This window comes from Carassius auratus, chromosome 8, assembly GCF_003368295.1.
Source record: "Carassius auratus strain Wakin chromosome 8, ASM336829v1, whole genome shotgun sequence".
NCBI lineage: Eukaryota > Metazoa > Chordata > Actinopteri > Cypriniformes > Cyprinidae > Carassius > Carassius auratus.
In genome coordinates, this window is record NC_039250.1 from 14,306,380 (window position 1) to 14,325,916 (window position 19,537).

At 36.0% G+C, this 19,537-nt stretch overlaps 1 protein-coding gene across 2 annotated transcripts in view; it reads left to right on the plus strand.

The window, feature by feature from the left end:
* Nucleotides 1–2,929: 2,929 nt before the first annotated feature.
* The window catches only part of LOC113107371 (solute carrier family 12 member 5-like), a 54,840-nt gene continuing 38,232 nt past the window's right edge, over nt 2,930–19,537 (plus strand). For both annotated transcript variants that reach the window (XM_026269826.1, XM_026269825.1), the window contains exon 1: nt 2,930–3,157. In XM_026269826.1, coding sequence (XP_026125611.1) covers nt 3,103–3,157 — 55 coding nt within the window. In that variant the 5' untranslated portion in view covers nt 2,930–3,102. The remainder of the gene's footprint in view (nt 3,158–19,537) is intronic.

Below are 19,537 nucleotides of genomic sequence, written 5' to 3' on the forward strand. Positions count from 1 at the left end.
TGTTGTATAATTAGAGAATTCATTTGTTTCATGATATCTGATGCCTAATTGGACATGACTGTGTAATTATCATGTAGTTTTCAACTGACATTTGAGACACTTCCTATTCAGAGAGAGATTTTACATATTTTTTATTATTATTAATTTTAGCCCATTCTGGACAGACTATGAACATGCATACAAACAGCAATATACTTTTCTGACAAGTTTTGGGGATTTGGGCAAAAATGCAAATGGTGGTAAAGTCAAAGGTTTGTAAAGGTGCTTTAACTCTATGAATTTCTGATGTTACAGAAGTCTTGTGTTCTCAGTCATGTCATTAGGACCATATATAGAAATATGTCTTCACACACACACACACACACACAAACACACACGCACAGATATGAGAACAGATTCTTTAATCATAGAGAAAACTTCAGAGTTCAGAAACATTTTCTGTGTCTTTGAGCTTCCGATGCTAAAAATAGGCAAGATGCCGCACTTAAATGCTTTTAGGAGTAAAAGTGTCGTCTCAGTGGAGATTCACTGCATGAATACAGCCAGGCCAGCATGTTCTCATGCTTCTCAAAATCGTATCTCCTTTCTTCACCCTAGACCTTGATACCACTTATCTGCACAAGGTTCATTGGTCTGTTTTTTTTTTGTTTTTCGTTATTGTCTCTGTTTCTCTGATTCAATTTGCAATACATTTGATAGAACATTTAGTATTTTTAGTACATTTGAGACACTCCAAGTGAAGAGCGTAAAAACTAATAAATATCACCATAATTCCCCAGTTGTTTATTTATTTTTTTATTACAGGTTTTCTGAATTGTTGTTTAAATATGTGAATGAGGCAGTGTCTAATTAAATATGAACTTTTTTTTTTTTTTTTTTTTTTTTTTTTTTTTACATATTAAAGTCAAAGGTAATAGAGGATTTTGTATTATAAATCAGAAAATACTGTCAACAGCTAGAAAAAAAACATTTCAGGAATAAAATCTCATATAAAATCAGGCAAATGATATACAGACAAATCCTTCTGTAAACCCCCTTCACAATACAGACAGAATTCAAACTGTATAGTGCTACTGAAGCTATTTTCGAACTCGTTTTAAAAATGCTAATTGGAATTGAAATCTAGATGAAGTGCAATAAAATAAACATACAAAGGTGTATTTTTGATGTTTTCTTTCGGATAGTCTTTCCAATTAGCCTAAAATGCATGAAAAAAAAAAACTGTGCTTTTGCCTGTAGTGTCTTGACTTAAGTAATTTTTTTTAAATAAAATTACAATTTATAAGCATAAAAGTTGAAATAAAAAAGATAATGTCTTGAGCTGCACAAGCTGACCTGATGATCATGCCATCCATATAGAAATATAAAACAATTCTTAATAAATTCAGAACGTTTCTTTGTTTAAAGTAGTTTTTATCTCTTTTATCTCTGGTTTAAATTAGATTTTGAGTTCAGTGTTGTTTTAGACATTTGGACTCTACATGTACAGCAGGGATAGGCATCTCCGGTCCTGGAGGGCCACTATCCTGCAGAGTTTAGCTCCAACCCTAATTAAACACACCTGAACAAGGCAATCAGTTTTTTCGGGATTACTAGATAGATACAGGCCGGTGAGTTTTTATGAGGGCTGAAGCTAAACTCTGCAGGATGGTGGCCCTCCAGGACCGGAGTTGCCTATCCCTGATGTACAGTATATGCACATATAAGATGTATGAGAACATTTTATGCTGTTCCAAAGCCACGTGTTTGTATCCATTCTTTGACCTCTCCAGCTTCACACAGTGGCTTTTATCCATCAATGTTTCTCTCTGAGCAGATCTATCATTTATGTGTCTAACCATTTGTGTGTCCCTAATTCCTGATGTGTGCTCTTTCTCACTATCCTGCACTTTAGAAAAATTCTTCCATACCTTAATTTATTCTCTGTATTTATAGAAAGCTCTCAGGAAAGAAGACTGAGTGGAGTTTACCTCTGAGGTCAGAAGGAAAGTGCATATAAAAGACAGCAGAAAGCAAGATTTCCACATCACTTAATCTCACAACAACTCCACAACCTGTAGCGTGACATAGAGCGTGTAAAAGCCTACTCCTTACATGGCTTTTGCCTCATAAGTATTTCATCACATATAAAAACATTAAGGCAGAAGGTCGAGGTGTTTGATTCATGAGTCTCATAAAATGGCAGAATTAAAATATTAATGCTCTAATGAGATATCAAACACAGTTTTCTGGAAAATAGGTAACACTTTACAACCATCTAAAACAAATCATACAACAAGCTGTGCTGCTCTTTTTGCAAGGAAGGGCAAAAATCTCAAACTTTCAGACTTTCAAATTGAAATTGCATTGGATTTGCGAATTAGCAGCATCCAGAACAGATTAACAACTGCATATCAACACCTTTGCAACTAAAAGAACACCAATATAAACATGTTAAATCCTCTCTGAGCACCTTAGCAACAATCTACCAACCAGCCATTAAACCATTACACATTTTCTCAAAATAAAATCAACATAAAATGCATGCAAAAATGCAGATTACTGTTTTCTTTGGTTGGTGAATTCTCAGGGCAATCAACCTGAGAATGAAGACTACAGTTTTAAATCACAACCGCATGTGCTTGTTTTTTTTTTTTTTTTATTGCAACCTTTCTGATATGAGCACAGTTTGACCCAGTGATGACATAGACATTGCAACAGACGCTACATATAAGCCAACAAGATTCCTAGCATTGTGAATATAATGGTGAGGCATGGGCAGCCTATAGTTGCGTAGCAGAGAGAGAGACAACATGCTGTGTGAGTGTTTGAGAGAAAAAAAAAGTACTATTAAGCATTCCATCATTTACATCCCTGCAGCCTCTCTCTGTCCCCGAACCCCTCCTCCTCCTCCTACAGAGAGAGAGAGAGAGAGAGAGTCAGTATCCAGAGAGGACTCCAATCTGCCGGAGCACAGCACTGCTCGCTTTCTTGAGAGGAGAGAGGCAGAGAAACACAAGCCATCTCCTTCTCCTCCATCTGTGTGAGGCTGGTACATGCGTTGGCTGGTGGACACAGTAGCAGTGTTAGCATTAGCAGGGGATCTGTGCTCAAACTTCCAAAATGCACAACAACCTCACCGATTGCGAAGAGGGCGATGGGGGACCCAACAGTCAGGGTGAGTGGACTGATCCTGCAACTGCTATTGGGTGTGCGTGTGTGTGTGTGTGGAGGATAAGCAAATGTGCCTTTTACCGCTCACTAGTGATGGTACCAGTTCAAGTTCAAGGAGTGTGTGTGTGTGTGTGTAACCAGTCATGCGCAAATTACTGATAGCTGCTTGTCAGTGTGTGTGGGAGATACAAGATGTCAGAGTATGAGTGCAAATACTCTTGCACTATCATAATCAGTGGTGCTTTTGTATTTGTGTGCATGTGTGTATGTGGCAGGAAGCATTGAAAGGAATGATACGATTGGAAATTATTTTGTGGTGGGGGGGTGCGTGCGTGTTGGGGGGGGTGCATGTGTGTGCAGCTTTGGCAAAGGCTCGTGCTCCAAGGTTGCTGTGAGGAGAATGATAATGTTTTCTGTGTCTGTCTGAGGAAGTACAGACAGCAGTGTGTGTGTGTGTGTGTGTGTGTGTGAGTGTGTCATTTACAGTTTTAATGCACTGAAAAATTTAAATATGTATTTAATATGATTAAAAATGTGTGTGTGTATGTATATATATAATTTTGCGGGGAATAATTGTAATAATTGGAGTGTTTTAACAAAAGCAAACAGCATTTCATGTTGTTAACCTCTTGGAAAAGGGGGTCTTAGATACAAGATCTCAGTCTCTAAAAGAGCTTTGTTCCTACAGGTACAGCTCAACTCCAGCCCGTGAGATAGGAATTAAATTAGCTTGTACCTGACCTATTCTCGCATGCGTTCTTATTAGCCCCCTGCAGTACAGAGGAACCTGAACTCATTATGAGTGCTGAAACATTTTGTATGTTTCACACACATTACAAATTGAGACAGTTGAGCAAATAGCTCTCTTATTAAATGCAGTGTGTTATAAGTGTCATGATTGGATTGCAGTGGTTGTAGCAGAGACCCTGTCTGTGGTGCTGAAATGGATGCTGATTGAGATGCTGGTATCAGTGGAGCTCTCCATGGTTCTGAAACAGTCAGCGAGTGTATGCATTGTGATTGCAAACCCAATCCAGGCCCAGTGTCACTGACAGACTGCTCCAAATTTTGTTTTTGTAGAAATGAGTGGAGCTGGCTGCAGACTGCTGCATTATAGCTTTTGCTTCTTTTCAAATGGTCTCTCTCTTTCTCTCTCTCTCTCTCTCTCTCTCTCTCTCTGCTTCGCTTCCTTCAAAGTCCAATGCTGCCCTGAATTCTCTCTCTCCATCCCATCAGGGGGTAGGGACAGTACTGCAGTGGTGCTAATGCCTGTTTGGTCATAAAATTCATGCTTGGAAGCTCACCAGCTAAAGCTGTCCCAAAACAGTCTTGTTCTGTCATTCTCATTTTGGGGGAAATAAAAAAAACAGACATTATTCTCTCTTGAATTTAAACTCAGATACATTCACTATTAAATAATTGAATTGTAATGAATGATTTAATAAAAATATAATATAATATAATATAATATAATATAATATAATATAATATAATATAATATAATATAATATAATATAATATAATATAATATAATATAGTATACACACTGAACAATTTTTGAAAATTAATAGTAAATTTCAAAGAGGAATTTTACATTTAGCTTTTTCCTTTAAGAAGGGATTCAAGAGCTTTGTAAGTAAATAAATTTAACCTTTTTTAAGATTAGCAAAACAAAACTTACGATCTTCATTTTTGTATTTACTTTAACTATAATAGTTTTGTCTAATAATTGTATCTGATTCCTGACATTTAAAAAAAAAATTCCTTTGTACAGCATACTACCCAGCAAGATTTTTTGTTGTTGTTTTTTTTTTTATTATTAGTGTATATCTTATCTTCAGGTTTTTGCATTCCTGTTTTGCATTCTTTGGCAAATAGCTATTCATCAAAAAGCTACAAGGGTTGCACCTCAAAGTTATTTTCTTGCAACCATGCAGAGACAATGAAAATGTTATTTTTTTCCCTACTATCACCATCTGACAGCATCTTAATATTCAAAGAATTGTCGGCTTTATGAACTTTAAGTGGAGAGAATGTCAATCATTTTCTTATGATTTTTAATTTAACAGCCAAGCTGCACTGTGTGAAATGCTGACTTCTGAAAACAGTTAGGTTTGATAAAGATACCATCAGCTTTTTATGTGTTATTACCAGTCACAAGTTTTAGCAGCTTCACAGATAATGTGCATTCTAATTACAGGCACTCTGACACTACAGTTACACCACTCAAAGAGCAGACTGACACATCGGATCATTTCAGACCTAAGGTGCATTCTCTCAGTGGATAATGAGGTTTGAGATTGCATTATGACACCGGTGATCTTTGGCATTTGTTAGCAGCGAAGAAGGCTGGCCTAGATTAGTTGAGAAATTGGATGGGAGGCAGAAGGAAATTGATTGTTGATTGAATTCAGAGGAACAAATAAAGACCCTATCAAATTACAGCTCTAAATTATACACACAGCATTGAGCAAAATTATGTATCGTCTCACCAGGTTTTGAGCAGGTTCCATTTAAATCTAATGTTTTTTAAACGACTCATGCTCACCAAGGCTGCATTTATTCGATTCAAAATACAGTAATATTGTGAAATATTATTACTATTTAAAATAACTATTTTTATTATTATTATTTGAATATATTTTAAAACGTAATTTATTCCTGTGATGTCAAAGCTGAATTGTCAGCATCATTACTGCAGTCTTCTGTGTCACATGGTCCTTTAGAAATCATTCTTTTTTTAAATAATTCGTAAAACATAATTATTGCAAACCTTTGGCCATATATACTGTATGAGTGTGTTTCTGTTATTAATTAGAGATGGGTGGGTTTATATATATATATATATATATATATATATATATATATATATATATATATATATATATATATATATATATATATACTGAAATTTAAGAAAGAAAGCACATGTGGAAAAGAAATGTATTCTGTGAATAGCGTACACTGATGGCTGCTAGTCCTTGTGGTGAAGTCTCAGGTCAAGCAAACATCAGGCCAGATGGCACAGACCTGTTTTAACAGCCACAGACACCATTAAAACATAACAGGACCATCCTAAATTAAGAACATCTAGAGCACTAGCTGTCCTCAAAAATCATACAGACACTAAAAGTACAAGAGAGAACTATTTGTTGTTAAGCAAGCTTAATTGCCTGGGCATTACCATAAGAATTATACAGGAACCATCCATTTTTACCTAACACGACCTAATGCATTCAGGGTGCTTAAGTCATGTAAAAAATATTTTGACTCGAATAAAACCAATTTAAATGCATGCTTGGGTTCCCTTACAAAACACTTTGCAGGCAGATGCAGCCATCATCATAACACCATGACGCACTCTCTCTTTGAGAAAAAAGGAGCTGCCAGAAGCCATAAGTTGTGTCAAAACATACAGTATTCAGAATTTCGTAATATGAAATTTTTGAATAAAGCCTGACTATGAATCCAACATTCTGCTGTATTATAAACTGCACCATGCAATGTTACCTCATAAACTCATAAAGTATAAAAATATATGTATTACTCTCCCTCATAAGACACAGATGCTTGTAAAAACTATTACAATTCACTGCAGGTTGTCCATAACTGGCATTTGATAAAGACAGAATACAGTGTTACTGGATCTGTTTGATGTAAGGTTTTAATCAACACTTCATGTGTTAAAAAACAGCTTCTCTCCGCCAATCAACTCATGGCATTTAAAGCTCGTAGTGTGAGTGTTTTTGACAGACAACCTGCCACAGTCATGACAAGCAACAAAAAGGCAAGCAAGAAAATGCATTTCCTGTCAGCTCATTGCTCAGATCCATGCAGAGTGGGATGTTTATGAACAAAATTATCTTTGGGTGGCTTAGCTCTGAGTTATTGTATTCATTGACAAGTAGATTGTTGTGATAATTAATTGGGATTTGTATTTTAAGACCATCTGGTTATGTTTACATCATTTTAAAATTTCAGTTATATTTACGATCATTAAGGTCTTTTTTCAAGCTCATGTGACATTTACTGTACAAATGAATGGGTAACACATTTTAAATGTAAATTATATTGTAGGTAGCAAGCAGGATGCAGAACTGTTGAAAACTAAATTTGTATTCAACTGAATTTCAATTTTAAATGTAAAAATTATTTACATATCAGGAAATGAACATAAACGCAATCATAATTCATGGGGTAGGTGTGTAATTAATTTGCTTTAAGGTCAGGGGGATGTAGTTCTTATGTAATTGTGGCAGTGTAGTGACTATTATGTCACTGCAAAAGACCATGCATTATATAAGAATATTTCCCTAATGCCACATAAAGGATTTTTATATGCCCTCCTGTAATCCTGCTGATGTATTTGCCCTTGATGGATGGTTTTGTTAAGTTGTCATGGCCAGCTGTCTCTGGCAGGTGTCTGGGAAGCCATTTTAGCGTGAGAACAGAGGAGAGGGCAGAGGCTGTGAGGTGAGACATGCAAAAGAAAAGAGCAGCTACAATATTCTGAAGAGAAAGAAGGAGATGAGACATCATGCAGAGTGGAAGTTATAAGAAGGTTAATTACATGTTGATTAAACACTGTTCTGGTAAGACACTGGTTAGTTATAAAGAAACTGCATTATGTAACAAGGAACATCATGCACAAAATCTTTCAAAGAGGCACCAGTACTGGCACTCCTTCCAATGACTACGAAAAATTATATTTCAGTAGTTTAACTTTCATTGGGAATACCTATGTATAAATTATAATTTTTATCTATATATTTATTTATTGAAATCACCATAAATTAATAATTCATTTTTATGGGATATTGCAGAGTTTATTATCTAGAGTATGCACATCATTCGAATTTGTAATGCATGTGCCTTTGTAATCTTTAATCTTTAGGACCTTATTTTTTTCTTCTTCATCAGAATTCCTCTGAAACCCTCCACCTCCCCCAGCTCCACCTGTCTAGATCTATATATATTTTCTGCTTCTGTTGTAAGAACAGAACCACTGAAGAGTCACCTGTTTGTAAAGATATTAGTCATTCCCAAACAGGGACTGTGTGAAGTTGTGAACATAGCCATAGAGAGTTGGCAGCGCGCAATCTCTGTATTTGAATTGCTGGATATGCATGAACTCTCACTACAGTGATGTCCATAGAAGACACTTACATCTCTGCCTTGTGATAATGCATGTAGTGCTGCTAATCTACACCATTTCTTGTCTCATGTAGACAAGCTAACATACACTCTCAGAGTCTCTTTACTTGTGTCCACTGGACTGAGAAGAATTAAATATGTCTGGGGCTTCTGATGTTTGGAGGAAGTTTCTCAGCTACGTGACTGTGTGAGGTCTGCAAGTTTGCACTTCTTACTGTCTTCTTCCTTCTGTCAGTTAAGAATTCATTAAGTTTTACTCTGAAGTGCCAAATCATAGTAGGTAGTGGCCTTGAAAAAGTAATGAGATTGTTCTTGCATAACCACAATGAGAATTGAAGAGTGAGGTTGTGATGCTCATGCAGATGATGCCAGTTTGGAATCCTTAATTCTGTTCATGTACCTTTTCTGTCTTTTCTGGTTATTTCGATAAATAGGCCCACATATCTGGTCCTTGAATCTGATGATGCAGCACTCCAAGATTACTGACACTAACAGTCTCTGTTTGCTCGTTTACGACTGTCAGTTTGGTCATAAGTGATACAAATTTTTCTGTGAGCCCTATGATGGACTGGCCATCCATCCAGTGTCTTTGGGAAAATGGTTGAATAGATATTTCAGTGAGTCTTTCTGCAGGTTACATAATTTCATTCATTCAACCGATTTGTTAAAAAATGCTGATTTTATGAATTCGGCTACATTTAGTATTATACTAATGTTAATATTTGTAGAAATTTGGAGATTTGTTTTAATGAGTGAGTCACTGAATCATTGTCTAAAGCATTTTTTTTTTTTTTTTTTTTGACTGGTGGGTCATTCAGGAATTAAAGTATTAATGACATCATTGAATCATTTAATCAAATTAATTCAAATTTAAAATGTGAATTGTATACACATTTACAATTTGTATGTATAGGCGTTTCGTCAACACGGATCCAGCGTTTTGGGAGAGTGAAGCCAATATTTTTTTTAACCGGGTCCCAGAGTGGATAAATCTGAAAATGTCACCCTTGCGTTTTCGTGTGGACAGCGAATCCATATATTTTCTGAAACTATGACATCATCAGCCCACGTTTTGCCCCTAGTCAGACAATGCTACATCATGTAAGAGCAACAAAAACATGAACAAACACTGAACAATTGTTTTTTTCTTTATCAACTATGATTAACACAGATTAATAGATGTATTTTTCCGTGTTCATTTGTATATCGAGCGCTAGGTATATTAACATAGTCCAAGTGTTCCTCTCCATTTTTAGTGTGTCTCTGTGGCAGAATTACAGCACCCCATACCGGTCTGACATGTATACTACATAGTTTTGTGTCAGTTTCGTGGTTTTGTGTGGACGCAGATATTTCTTGAAATGAGGGAATAAAAGATTGGATATGGTAAGCTCTGGCTTCGCCAATAGACAATAGACTTTTATTTGCCAGTGAAATTTTATAAATGTTGCTAATGTGACTATACCATATCAACTGTTTGGTGTTAAAACAGCTTATATTCATATGTTCAGTCAGATTTGTCCATACACTGCTGAGAACAATGAAATTACCTCAAGAGCAGAAATGGACATGAAGAAATGGTACATGCTGCCCTGGATGAGTTGGTTTCACCTCGAGCGCACTGTGTGCTTTCTCCATTTCTCTCGCTTTTAATATCCTATTCTTTCTCTCCCTTTTTCTATCTCTCTCTCCTTTCTGAGTAGGGTGAGGATCTCCTTTCTCATCTGGAACCGGACTAAATCCCTCAGCCAGTTTTCATGCATGTCTCTCTCAGTTCTGTCCTCCATTTTCACTGGTCTATAGTCCTCTGTATTCTAATTTCCTCTTTAAATTGGGAAGTTAGCTGAGGGCTTGTCTCTTGTTGTTGCTATAGAATTGATGGATTTCCATGTTTTATTCCCCTGTCAGATAATAATATCAGTTCATAGATTTTATTTCTGAGAAATTGATGGTCTAATTGCTTTGTGTGTTTGTGTGTGTGTGTGTGTGTGTGTGTGTGTGTGTGTGTGTGTGTGTGTGTGTGTGCATGTATGTAGAGTTGTGCTTATCCATGCAATAAAGCAACAGCCATATTGCACATATTTGACCTTGACATTCATATTGCGCTAATCGGCATAAATCATGCTTGATTTTGCACAGTGATAATGTAATTAGTAGGTTGTTTTGCAGTCAGCATGACAGTTTAATCTTTAATCATCTCTAGTGACCTTTTCCACAGCTTTGTGTGTTGCATTTGAATGGCTTTATTGATAAAGACAACATGATCTCCAAGGGCAAGATGATTTATGACATGGCACGTGTTCACAGACACAACAGATTTCTAAGCGGAGCTTTGCCTGGGGTTTTGCGGCAGTTGACATGTACGTGCACAAGACAGTGACATATGACGCTCCATCCCATGTGCTAAAAGAAGCTGTGTCTCTGTTTAGTCCAAAACCATGTCCTCTTTCAACAGGACTGTTTTCACACCATGTGCCACTGAAGTCTGGTGAAGTCTGCCAGTATTGGCTCTTAACACTTTGTTCTGCTCTCCCGCTCTGTGGGACAGATCTTTAATAGCCGCTCAGCTGGCTGGAGTTGTGTGAGCGGGAGCTGATCTCTGTAAGGTGACCTGTTAAGTAGAAGTATTCGGTACGGTCTTAGACTGGTCTGACCTAAGAATACTTTAATGTCACTGCAACCAGGGGCTCTTTAAAAAGGTAATTTGTGTGGTGTGCAAGGATGAACTGGCCATAGGGAACACAGGGACTTTTCTTAGTGGGCCAGTTCACTTGTGGGCCTCCTGTTAAAAAGGATAAAACTTTAATACACCAGGTAACTATACAAGGAATTAAGAGGAAAAATATCCTTGTGGGTGGCATTTTACAAATCTCTGGTTATGTAAATATGATTCAAAACCTGCAAAAGGGGTAATTAAATGTAACAAATCATGTAATATGTATCATCTTTTATATATATATATATATATAGTCTTTTTTTTATCAAACTTTTATAATGACCTTTTAAACAACTTAGAAGATAATGATCAAACTATAATCACCTGTCTGTTTTAGCGAGTGAAGAATACATTTATTCTCATTTCTCACTCTGTGGAGAAAATTTTGTGTTTGAATCACAATAGTAATGAAAAAGCTGAATGAATCATGTGGATTTTAAGCATGAATACACATTATGTCTGGTGCATTACATGCGTATCTGTGTGTGTGTGTGTGTGTGGCAGCTGCATGCACCATCAGGCAGTAGTTCTCCACTATGTAGGTCAGACTGCATGGAGAGAAAAAGATAGAGATCTGTGTTTGCTGAGCTGAATGCCATCAACACTGTGACTCTGTTTGCTTACTTATTGAATTGAAACCAAGAGTTAATTTCTTTCCAACCTTTTCATACATTCATATGTTCAATTTAACAAAAAAAAAAATCAGAGGTAAGTTTTGAGTGTGTGCATGTCTGCCAGTATGCACATTTAAGGATCTTGTCATAAAAATTGTCCTACAGTAAGAGCAACACCCCTGGGGGTTTATACAGACAGCTTAAAGGGATACTCCACCCCAAAATGAAAATGTTGTTATTAATCACTTACACCCATGTCGTTCCAAAATGGTAAAAACATATATTTTTTAAAAGATATTTTGGATGAAACCTGAAGGCTTGTTACTGTCCCATAGACTGTCAAGTTACACTGCCAAGGTCCAGAAAAGTATGAAAGACATCATCAGAATAGTCCATCTGCCATCAGTGGTTCAACCATAATGGTGTGAAGAGTCGAGAATACTTTTTGTAAGCAAAGAAAAAAACAACAACTTTATTCAACAATTCCTTTCTCAAAACAGTCTCCTCTGTGTCTCTCTACATCACTCAAACTGCCTATGCTCTTCTGTGTCAGCCGCGCCACAATTTTGTAAAAATACAGAAAACTGTAAACACATTTACATCAAAAACTGTTAATTTTACAATATAAAGCTGTAATTTACAAACAAGAAAATGTGAATATAACCCAGTAAATTCAACAACACACAAAATTAAATCTGTTTTGTACCTTGAAAATACTGACAACCACCATAATAATAAAGATGGTACTGTATAAGAGAAAGCCACATGAAGTATCAAAGCTCATCACAAGTAGCTTCACCACAAGCAGAAGTATATATTAACATATAGAAGGTGCACATTTATGGAAACACAAAACACCATCATGGTAACACACGTGATACTTAAATAATGCAAAAAACTTTCATTAAGCAACAGAAGATGTAACATAAAGCTCAAATGTACATAACTGATAACAAAAACTATTTAAAAACATGATTATTTAAACAAAATACTTTCAAACGTGGAGTGTCACGCAGGGAATTCTGGGAATATCAGTTTACAGTTTTAGACTGTAAATTATACATTGATTTGTTCTTTTTTTACTTCTAAAAGCTGTATAATTAACATAATTTTACTGTAAATTTACATTAAATGCTTTGTTAGATCTTTTACAGTTTTTCCCTGTATATAGTACGGGAACTTACTGTTAACCTATTATCAGTTTTTTTCCGTAGCGTTTTTACAAAATTTTACAGTTAAAATTACACTTATTTTTTACAGTGTACTTTTATGCTACTTCTGTGCTGCCTTTGGTATTATTAGCTTAGAATAGAATAGAATAGAATAGAATAGAATAGAATAGAATAGAATAGAATAGAATAGAACAGACAGGAGATGGCAGAATGGACTGCAGAAGAATGCGATGTCAGAGCCAGACGAGCCATTATGGGAGATTAAATCTGATCCACACTAAGAGTGACCCTGTGGAGAGAGAGAGAGAGAGAGATAGGCTTATTGCCTGGCATATTGTATTAATAGCTGTCTGTGGGTGTCAATAGCTGTATATCAGATCTGGAGAGACTTTGATTTGATTTAAAGTTTGGCTATACAGTCCCTGCACTTCAGTTACTCAGGACTACAATGTATTTTCTTAAGTCTCTTCAAATGTGCTTTCATATAACATTGTACTTAGTGTAAAAGGAGCTGTGTAATACAGGATTTTTAAAATATGGCACCTTTAAAGTCTAATTTATTGCAAACAAATGTTCTCAGTGTGGACGTCTAACCTTACTGTGCTGAAGGACGCTGTTTGACAGGCTAGTGAAGGTATGTTATGATTAAGCCGTTGAAACCCAGTCAACTCTTTGTTGTTACTAAGCAACCTGTTCCCTGGCAACGCTTTACTTGTCCTTCGGCAACAATTGATTTAATTCAGAATGACTGTTCCCCCTTCACTCCCATGCTGTGTCATCTCTAAATCAATGCAAGTCTCAGGACCAATGAACCTAGACATTAAAGAATGTTCAGCGTCCAGTTTGACATTGAACCGTTCTCTGCTGCAAGTGTTAAAAAATTGCTGCGTCAGAGCACCGATGCTGTACAGCATTCACATTGCTTCAGTACAGATGGGACGTTTCATATGGCCCATTAATCTGTTCAGATAGGCAGCGTCTATGAAAGGTGCATTTTGCCTGGCAGACTGCAGCGTGAGGAGAGCAAGACAGCTGGGGGATTTCATCCAAGGGTCTGCGACAGGGAGCAAGAGTGGCAGGAAGATGAAGAGAGAGAACAGGAAGGAGGGAGACCATACTCAGGCCAACAGCAGCACCTTTGCAGCTTTGAAGCACTTTGTGTGTCAGTACCTTCAGTGGAACATTAATCTGACAGCTGTGGCCGTGTGTCTTCACGTGTCTTTGTACTTGTGCGCTAATGTTCAGGTGGCCTATTTACTGAAATTAATGCAATATCTGGCATGCCACAGTCACCCACTCTGCATGTGGGATAATCCTAGAGAGACACTTCTAGTAAAGCCTTTGAAAGCTAGTGTAAACTGAATAAATCTACCATGTGAGAGAGACAACCTGTCCGGGTCTAGTCTTTGCTGGTGTTTTAAACAGTCTGTTACTTAAATGGAGCCATATTAAGCAGCATTCAATTGTCACATCAGATTGTGCTATTCCTGTACTGTATCTATAATGCAATTTGTGTTGTAGTGAGCCTCAGGGGTCTGTACTGTATACTGTGGGCCTGCTATGAGCCAGACCCTTGTGAAAAAGAAGTGCACTTAATTGTATTGAATGTGCACTTGTGGTGTATTTTAAATCTTAAAAGTATATTTTTAAAACACTGTACTTGAAGATTACATCACATTAATTGTATATATGGCCTTATGGCCTTATACTTGAAGAGAGTACACGTTTTTAAATGCTTTTAAAACAGTAAACTTTTAAAAGAGTAAACTTTTAAAATTCTTAATATTATACTTTGTAATATAATATTAAATATAACCACCAGTTAATTTTAAATGCTCCCATGTTTCAGGTTACATGACAACTTTTTTACAGTCTATATCACAAAAGAAGTGCACTTAATTGTATTGAAGATTGTGTGCTTAGAGTATTTTTAAAAGCTGCCATTGTAATTACAGAGGTTAATTTTACATCATTTTAATAACATAATGTTTTAATAACATTTTGTCATGCTTTTTTTTGTGTCATGTAATTTTAACTGTGGTGTTATTCTATATTCTATATGACAATGAATCGTCAGTTATTATTATTATTTAACTGTCATTAGTTACTGACGAAAAAGTCAGTTAATATTAATGTAATAAACTGCATACTTATATACTGGTATATTTAAATATATTGCATGCGTTTCAATAGAAATTACAATCAATTATATTTAAGTACTTACCATAAATGCTTGTCAGTACATTCAACAGTACAGTTTAAGCATATTTCAAAGACAATAGAAGAAATTATCAAATCATGTATAAAAATGTACTTAAAAGGATAGTTCACCCATAAATGAAAATGCTGTCATTAATTAAGCACCCTTATGTTGTTCCAAACCCGTAAGACATTTGTTCATCTTCAAAGCACAACTTAAGATATTCTTGATGAAATCCGAGAGTTTTCTGAACCTGCATAGACAGCACTGGAACAGTCAAAAAAGTTAGTAAGGACATTGTTAAAATAGTCCATGTGACATCAGTTACATACTGCATTGCTTTAGCTCTCTACTTGTACTCTGCATATTGACAATAAAGTCGAATCTAATCTAAAAAAATAAAATAAAAAAATCAGTGGTTCAACCGTAATTTTTGTTGCTGTCTATGCAGGGTTTGAAAGCTCTTATATTTCTTATATTAATTAATTAATATATATTAATTTGTGTTCTGAAGATGAACAAAGGTTTTACAGGTTTGGAACAACATGAGGGTGTATAATTAATTACACAATTTTCATTTCATTTGGTGAACTATCCCTTCAAGTCCTCCTTAAGTGAGTCAAAAAACATGTTTAAGTTCAGGTAATGGCATTTAATATAACTTTAAACTACATTACATTTTCAGTTATTTGCAATTAACGAGCAATTACTGCCTAAAAACATTCAGTCCTTACTTAAGTATTCAAGTATGCTTAAGTGTGCATCTTTGTAATAATAATAATAATATTTGTGTATTGTATATTGTCTGTTTCACTACACTGATTCACAATCACATTAACATTTATTGTAATGGCAGTGCTGAGGGATTTCTGCAGAACGTCACACGCTGCAGCTGCAGCACTGCTTTTGGCTATGGTTTACACACACACACAGCTGTGGTCCTCTCTGCGCTTCTGACTTGTGGTCTGGACAGTCATTATGTAAGACTTGAGTCACTGAATTGGTGTTGAGCTCTCCTGGGGACATGAAGGTTTGTGTCAATAATGTTCACGCACACCACACAAAGGATTCGAGGGCAAAGACTGTGAATGACCAGAGATTTAGGCACAGAACGATGCTTGCCATTGTTGCACAGAACCTTTTGGCTAGGACTTTAATAGCACACTGCAAACAGACAAGTATTATAGAATGAAAGAGCCTATATGTTTTTGAGCCTTTTTTAAAATTTCTGAATTTCTACATGAATTGCTAATTTAATGTAGTCTAATCTTAGCTTAATGCACAGTTACAGAAAAGCACAATTTGGCTATATTGATAATACACAAATAGTTGAACTTTTCACATGTTTACTGAATACACTGATCAATCATTCATAGTGTAGTATGGAAAAAGTAAGTGAACCCTTGAATTTCGTTAGCCTACTTTCTACTGTACAGTTACTTAAATATCCTTCTGGGTTGTCTTAATTGCACAGCTCTTTAGGTTATGCCTGAGCATCTGAACAGTCTTAAGGTCACGACTCAGAAAAGCACATATTTTCAACTGCTGTTCTTACATTCTCCACCTTTACACTTTTAAATTGTTTTTTTTAAATGAGCATATATTAAAGCAGAAAAGTGTTATTTTATATTATAATATTACTGGTTTTGCTGCATTTTAATCATATTCTGAGTTGGGCCTGAATTATGAGATAAAATGTCACAATAACCTATATTTTTTATTTACAGAATTTCAAGATAGAAACTCTTGCCATTATTTTTGACCCTCAAAATGCTAATTTTACATCATGGAATCAAAATCGTGATTGCAACTTTTTATCTCACAATTCAGAGTTTTTAATAATGTTTTCTTATATTTTTTTTCTTATAATTCTGAGGGGAAAGGCAGAACTACACAGAATTCTGAGATATAAACAATTATGAGTTCTATTTTAATATATTTTCAAATGTATTACTGTTAAGGCACAGCTGAATTTTCGCTTGGTCCTTCTGAAATCATTCTAATACGCTGATTTGCTGATCAAGATTACAATTATTTAAACTATAGTATACTTTTTAGCCAATTGTGCAGCCTTCATACAATTGGTAAATCGGTTTCAGTAAATAAATAAATAAATTCCCCCCTGATTCCCCCAGATTTTCCATCATGTTTGTTTTATTGGTGACATGGTCTGCCACCTGACATTGTTTGAGAACTTCCACGATAGTCAAATGTATTACTCTGCAAGACTAGTCAGCCTTTGGCTCTAAAACACTCATTTAGATCCACCTCAAGACATTCACGGCACATAGAGACGAGCTTATGATACTGCTGGTCTGCTCACCCTGGAGGGCTTCTCAATCAAATCTCCACCATATGTCCAATTCTGTGCTCGTGAATTCAGACAGTTTGTATGTTTTGCCCACACTGAAGCTTTCCACCATCAAGTCTGTTTGGATCAAGCCAGTTGGCATAGTGTTATTTTCTTTGTCACCAACTACACATTGACAGCTCCATGAATCAGCACTTTTGGCTTGAGGATAACTGCTCGTATATTCGGTCCAACTACTGAGAGAAAAAGCATTTGAAAGATACACACCAAAACAGACCTGTTAGATATGTCATTTTCCCAAGTCTAGGATTCTTTCTACTGTATTGTGTGAAAGAAAGTTGACATGCCTAAAGCTTTTCTCTTATGATGTCTCTATTTCTCCACATTTATTACTTCTCTTGTCAGTTTTCTCTAAAACAAAGCCTCTCATTGCAGCTTATTAGCAGATATCTGATACTATATTTACTATTTCAGGTCTTTAACTGTCTTTTATCATCAAAGCTCCTGAATCCAAGGATCTGCTGTTATTTAATTAACAGTAATATCTTTTTTACAATCGATGGTTTCTTTTCTACATTACTCAAGACTAAATGGATGTGACCTAATATCATGGTGAAAAGGGGTATACGTAGCAAACAGGAAATCTGGGGCTTAATCCTGTTTGGGTTATTTTCTTTGACCAGGATAGACCCTGATGCTGTTCCTGTGTTCTGCCCCCACTTTCTGTCTAGATCTGATAAAATGTGCTGGAACAACTCATTCCCATAGCTCAACTATTAGAATTTGGTGTTGATAAGGACAAGGCCATAGGTTCGATTTCCAGGGAACACAATGGCTTATGAAATCATGAATGAATTGTAAGTTCTTACAATACACACTTAATTCATTGGTCAGTGCACCTTTTAGTGCTTAATCCTGTTCTGTACACAAGAAGAACATAGTTCACTAATTTAAAGGAGTGACAACTGCATTCTACTACCGAACTGAATCATAAAAAGTGGGTTCAAAGTGGGTACAGAAATTCATGCAAAAACATACTGAAAAACTAGTTGTGAAAACAAAGTTGTGGTAGATTTAATCACAGGGAACGAAGTATATCTTGACTCATTAGTGTTGCGAGATCTTGCAAAAAAGAAAAGAAAAGAAAAACATAATAAATGCAAATCCAAAAGTGTTATCTTGGGGAAAAAAAGCCAAACACAAGATTTCACGTCCTACGACTGCCTGCTTTATTAACGCCATAAACTGGATGAGCCGAACCTAATCGACAAGCCTAAAGCACAAATAATCATCACTTATAGTGGACATGGCAACCCTTTGAGAGCACACATTTATGTTTGCAGCCTCCTAAACATAAACAAAACATAGTGCCTCTGTTGGTGATTTATTTAAGATAGCCGAACATAATGAGTTTTTGGTAGCTGCAATATTACTTTGGTCAAAAATAGTGAATACCAAACATGAGACAGAAAAACGTTACAATGGTATCAGCCGTGACAGTTTTGAGAGTGAGTTTGGTTTTGTACACACACAAATGATTGTTCAGCAGAATCACTCTTGTATTTAAAGGGATAGTTCACCCAAAAAAATGACAATTCTGTCATTAATTGCTCACCTTCATGTCGTTCCAAACCCAGAAGACCTACATTCATTTTCTGAACTAAAATTAAGATATTTTTGATGACATCTGAGGGCTTTCTGACCCTGAACAGAGAGCAACACAGCTACCATTCAAGGCCTTGAAAGGTAGTAAGGACATCATTAAAATAGTCCATGTGACATCAGGGTTCAAGACGAGCGAAGGTCTTAAGGGTTTGGAACAACATGAGGGTGAGAATTAATGACTATTCCTTTGACCATTCCTTTAAATGCGGTTGTCACTCCTGAGATTTTACAGTGTGTATGTGGCCAAATACTCAGAGAAGATAATTAGATTCTCAGATCAGAAATGGCTATCACACCCTTGATGATGCATCATAGTAGAGAAAGCTTGTTAAAAGAACGATTTAAAGAAATCTTGATGCTAATTCCTCTGACACCCATCCTGGGGTGCGTTTCCCAAAACCATAGTTACTAACTAAGTTAGCAACTTTGTTGGTTGCAATGCATTGCCAACCAACTAAGCTGCTAATAGGTTAGCAACCATGGTTTTGGGAAACGCACCCCTGTATAATCACTGATGTGTTGACTGGCTCTTAAAAATAAAGCTTCTTTATT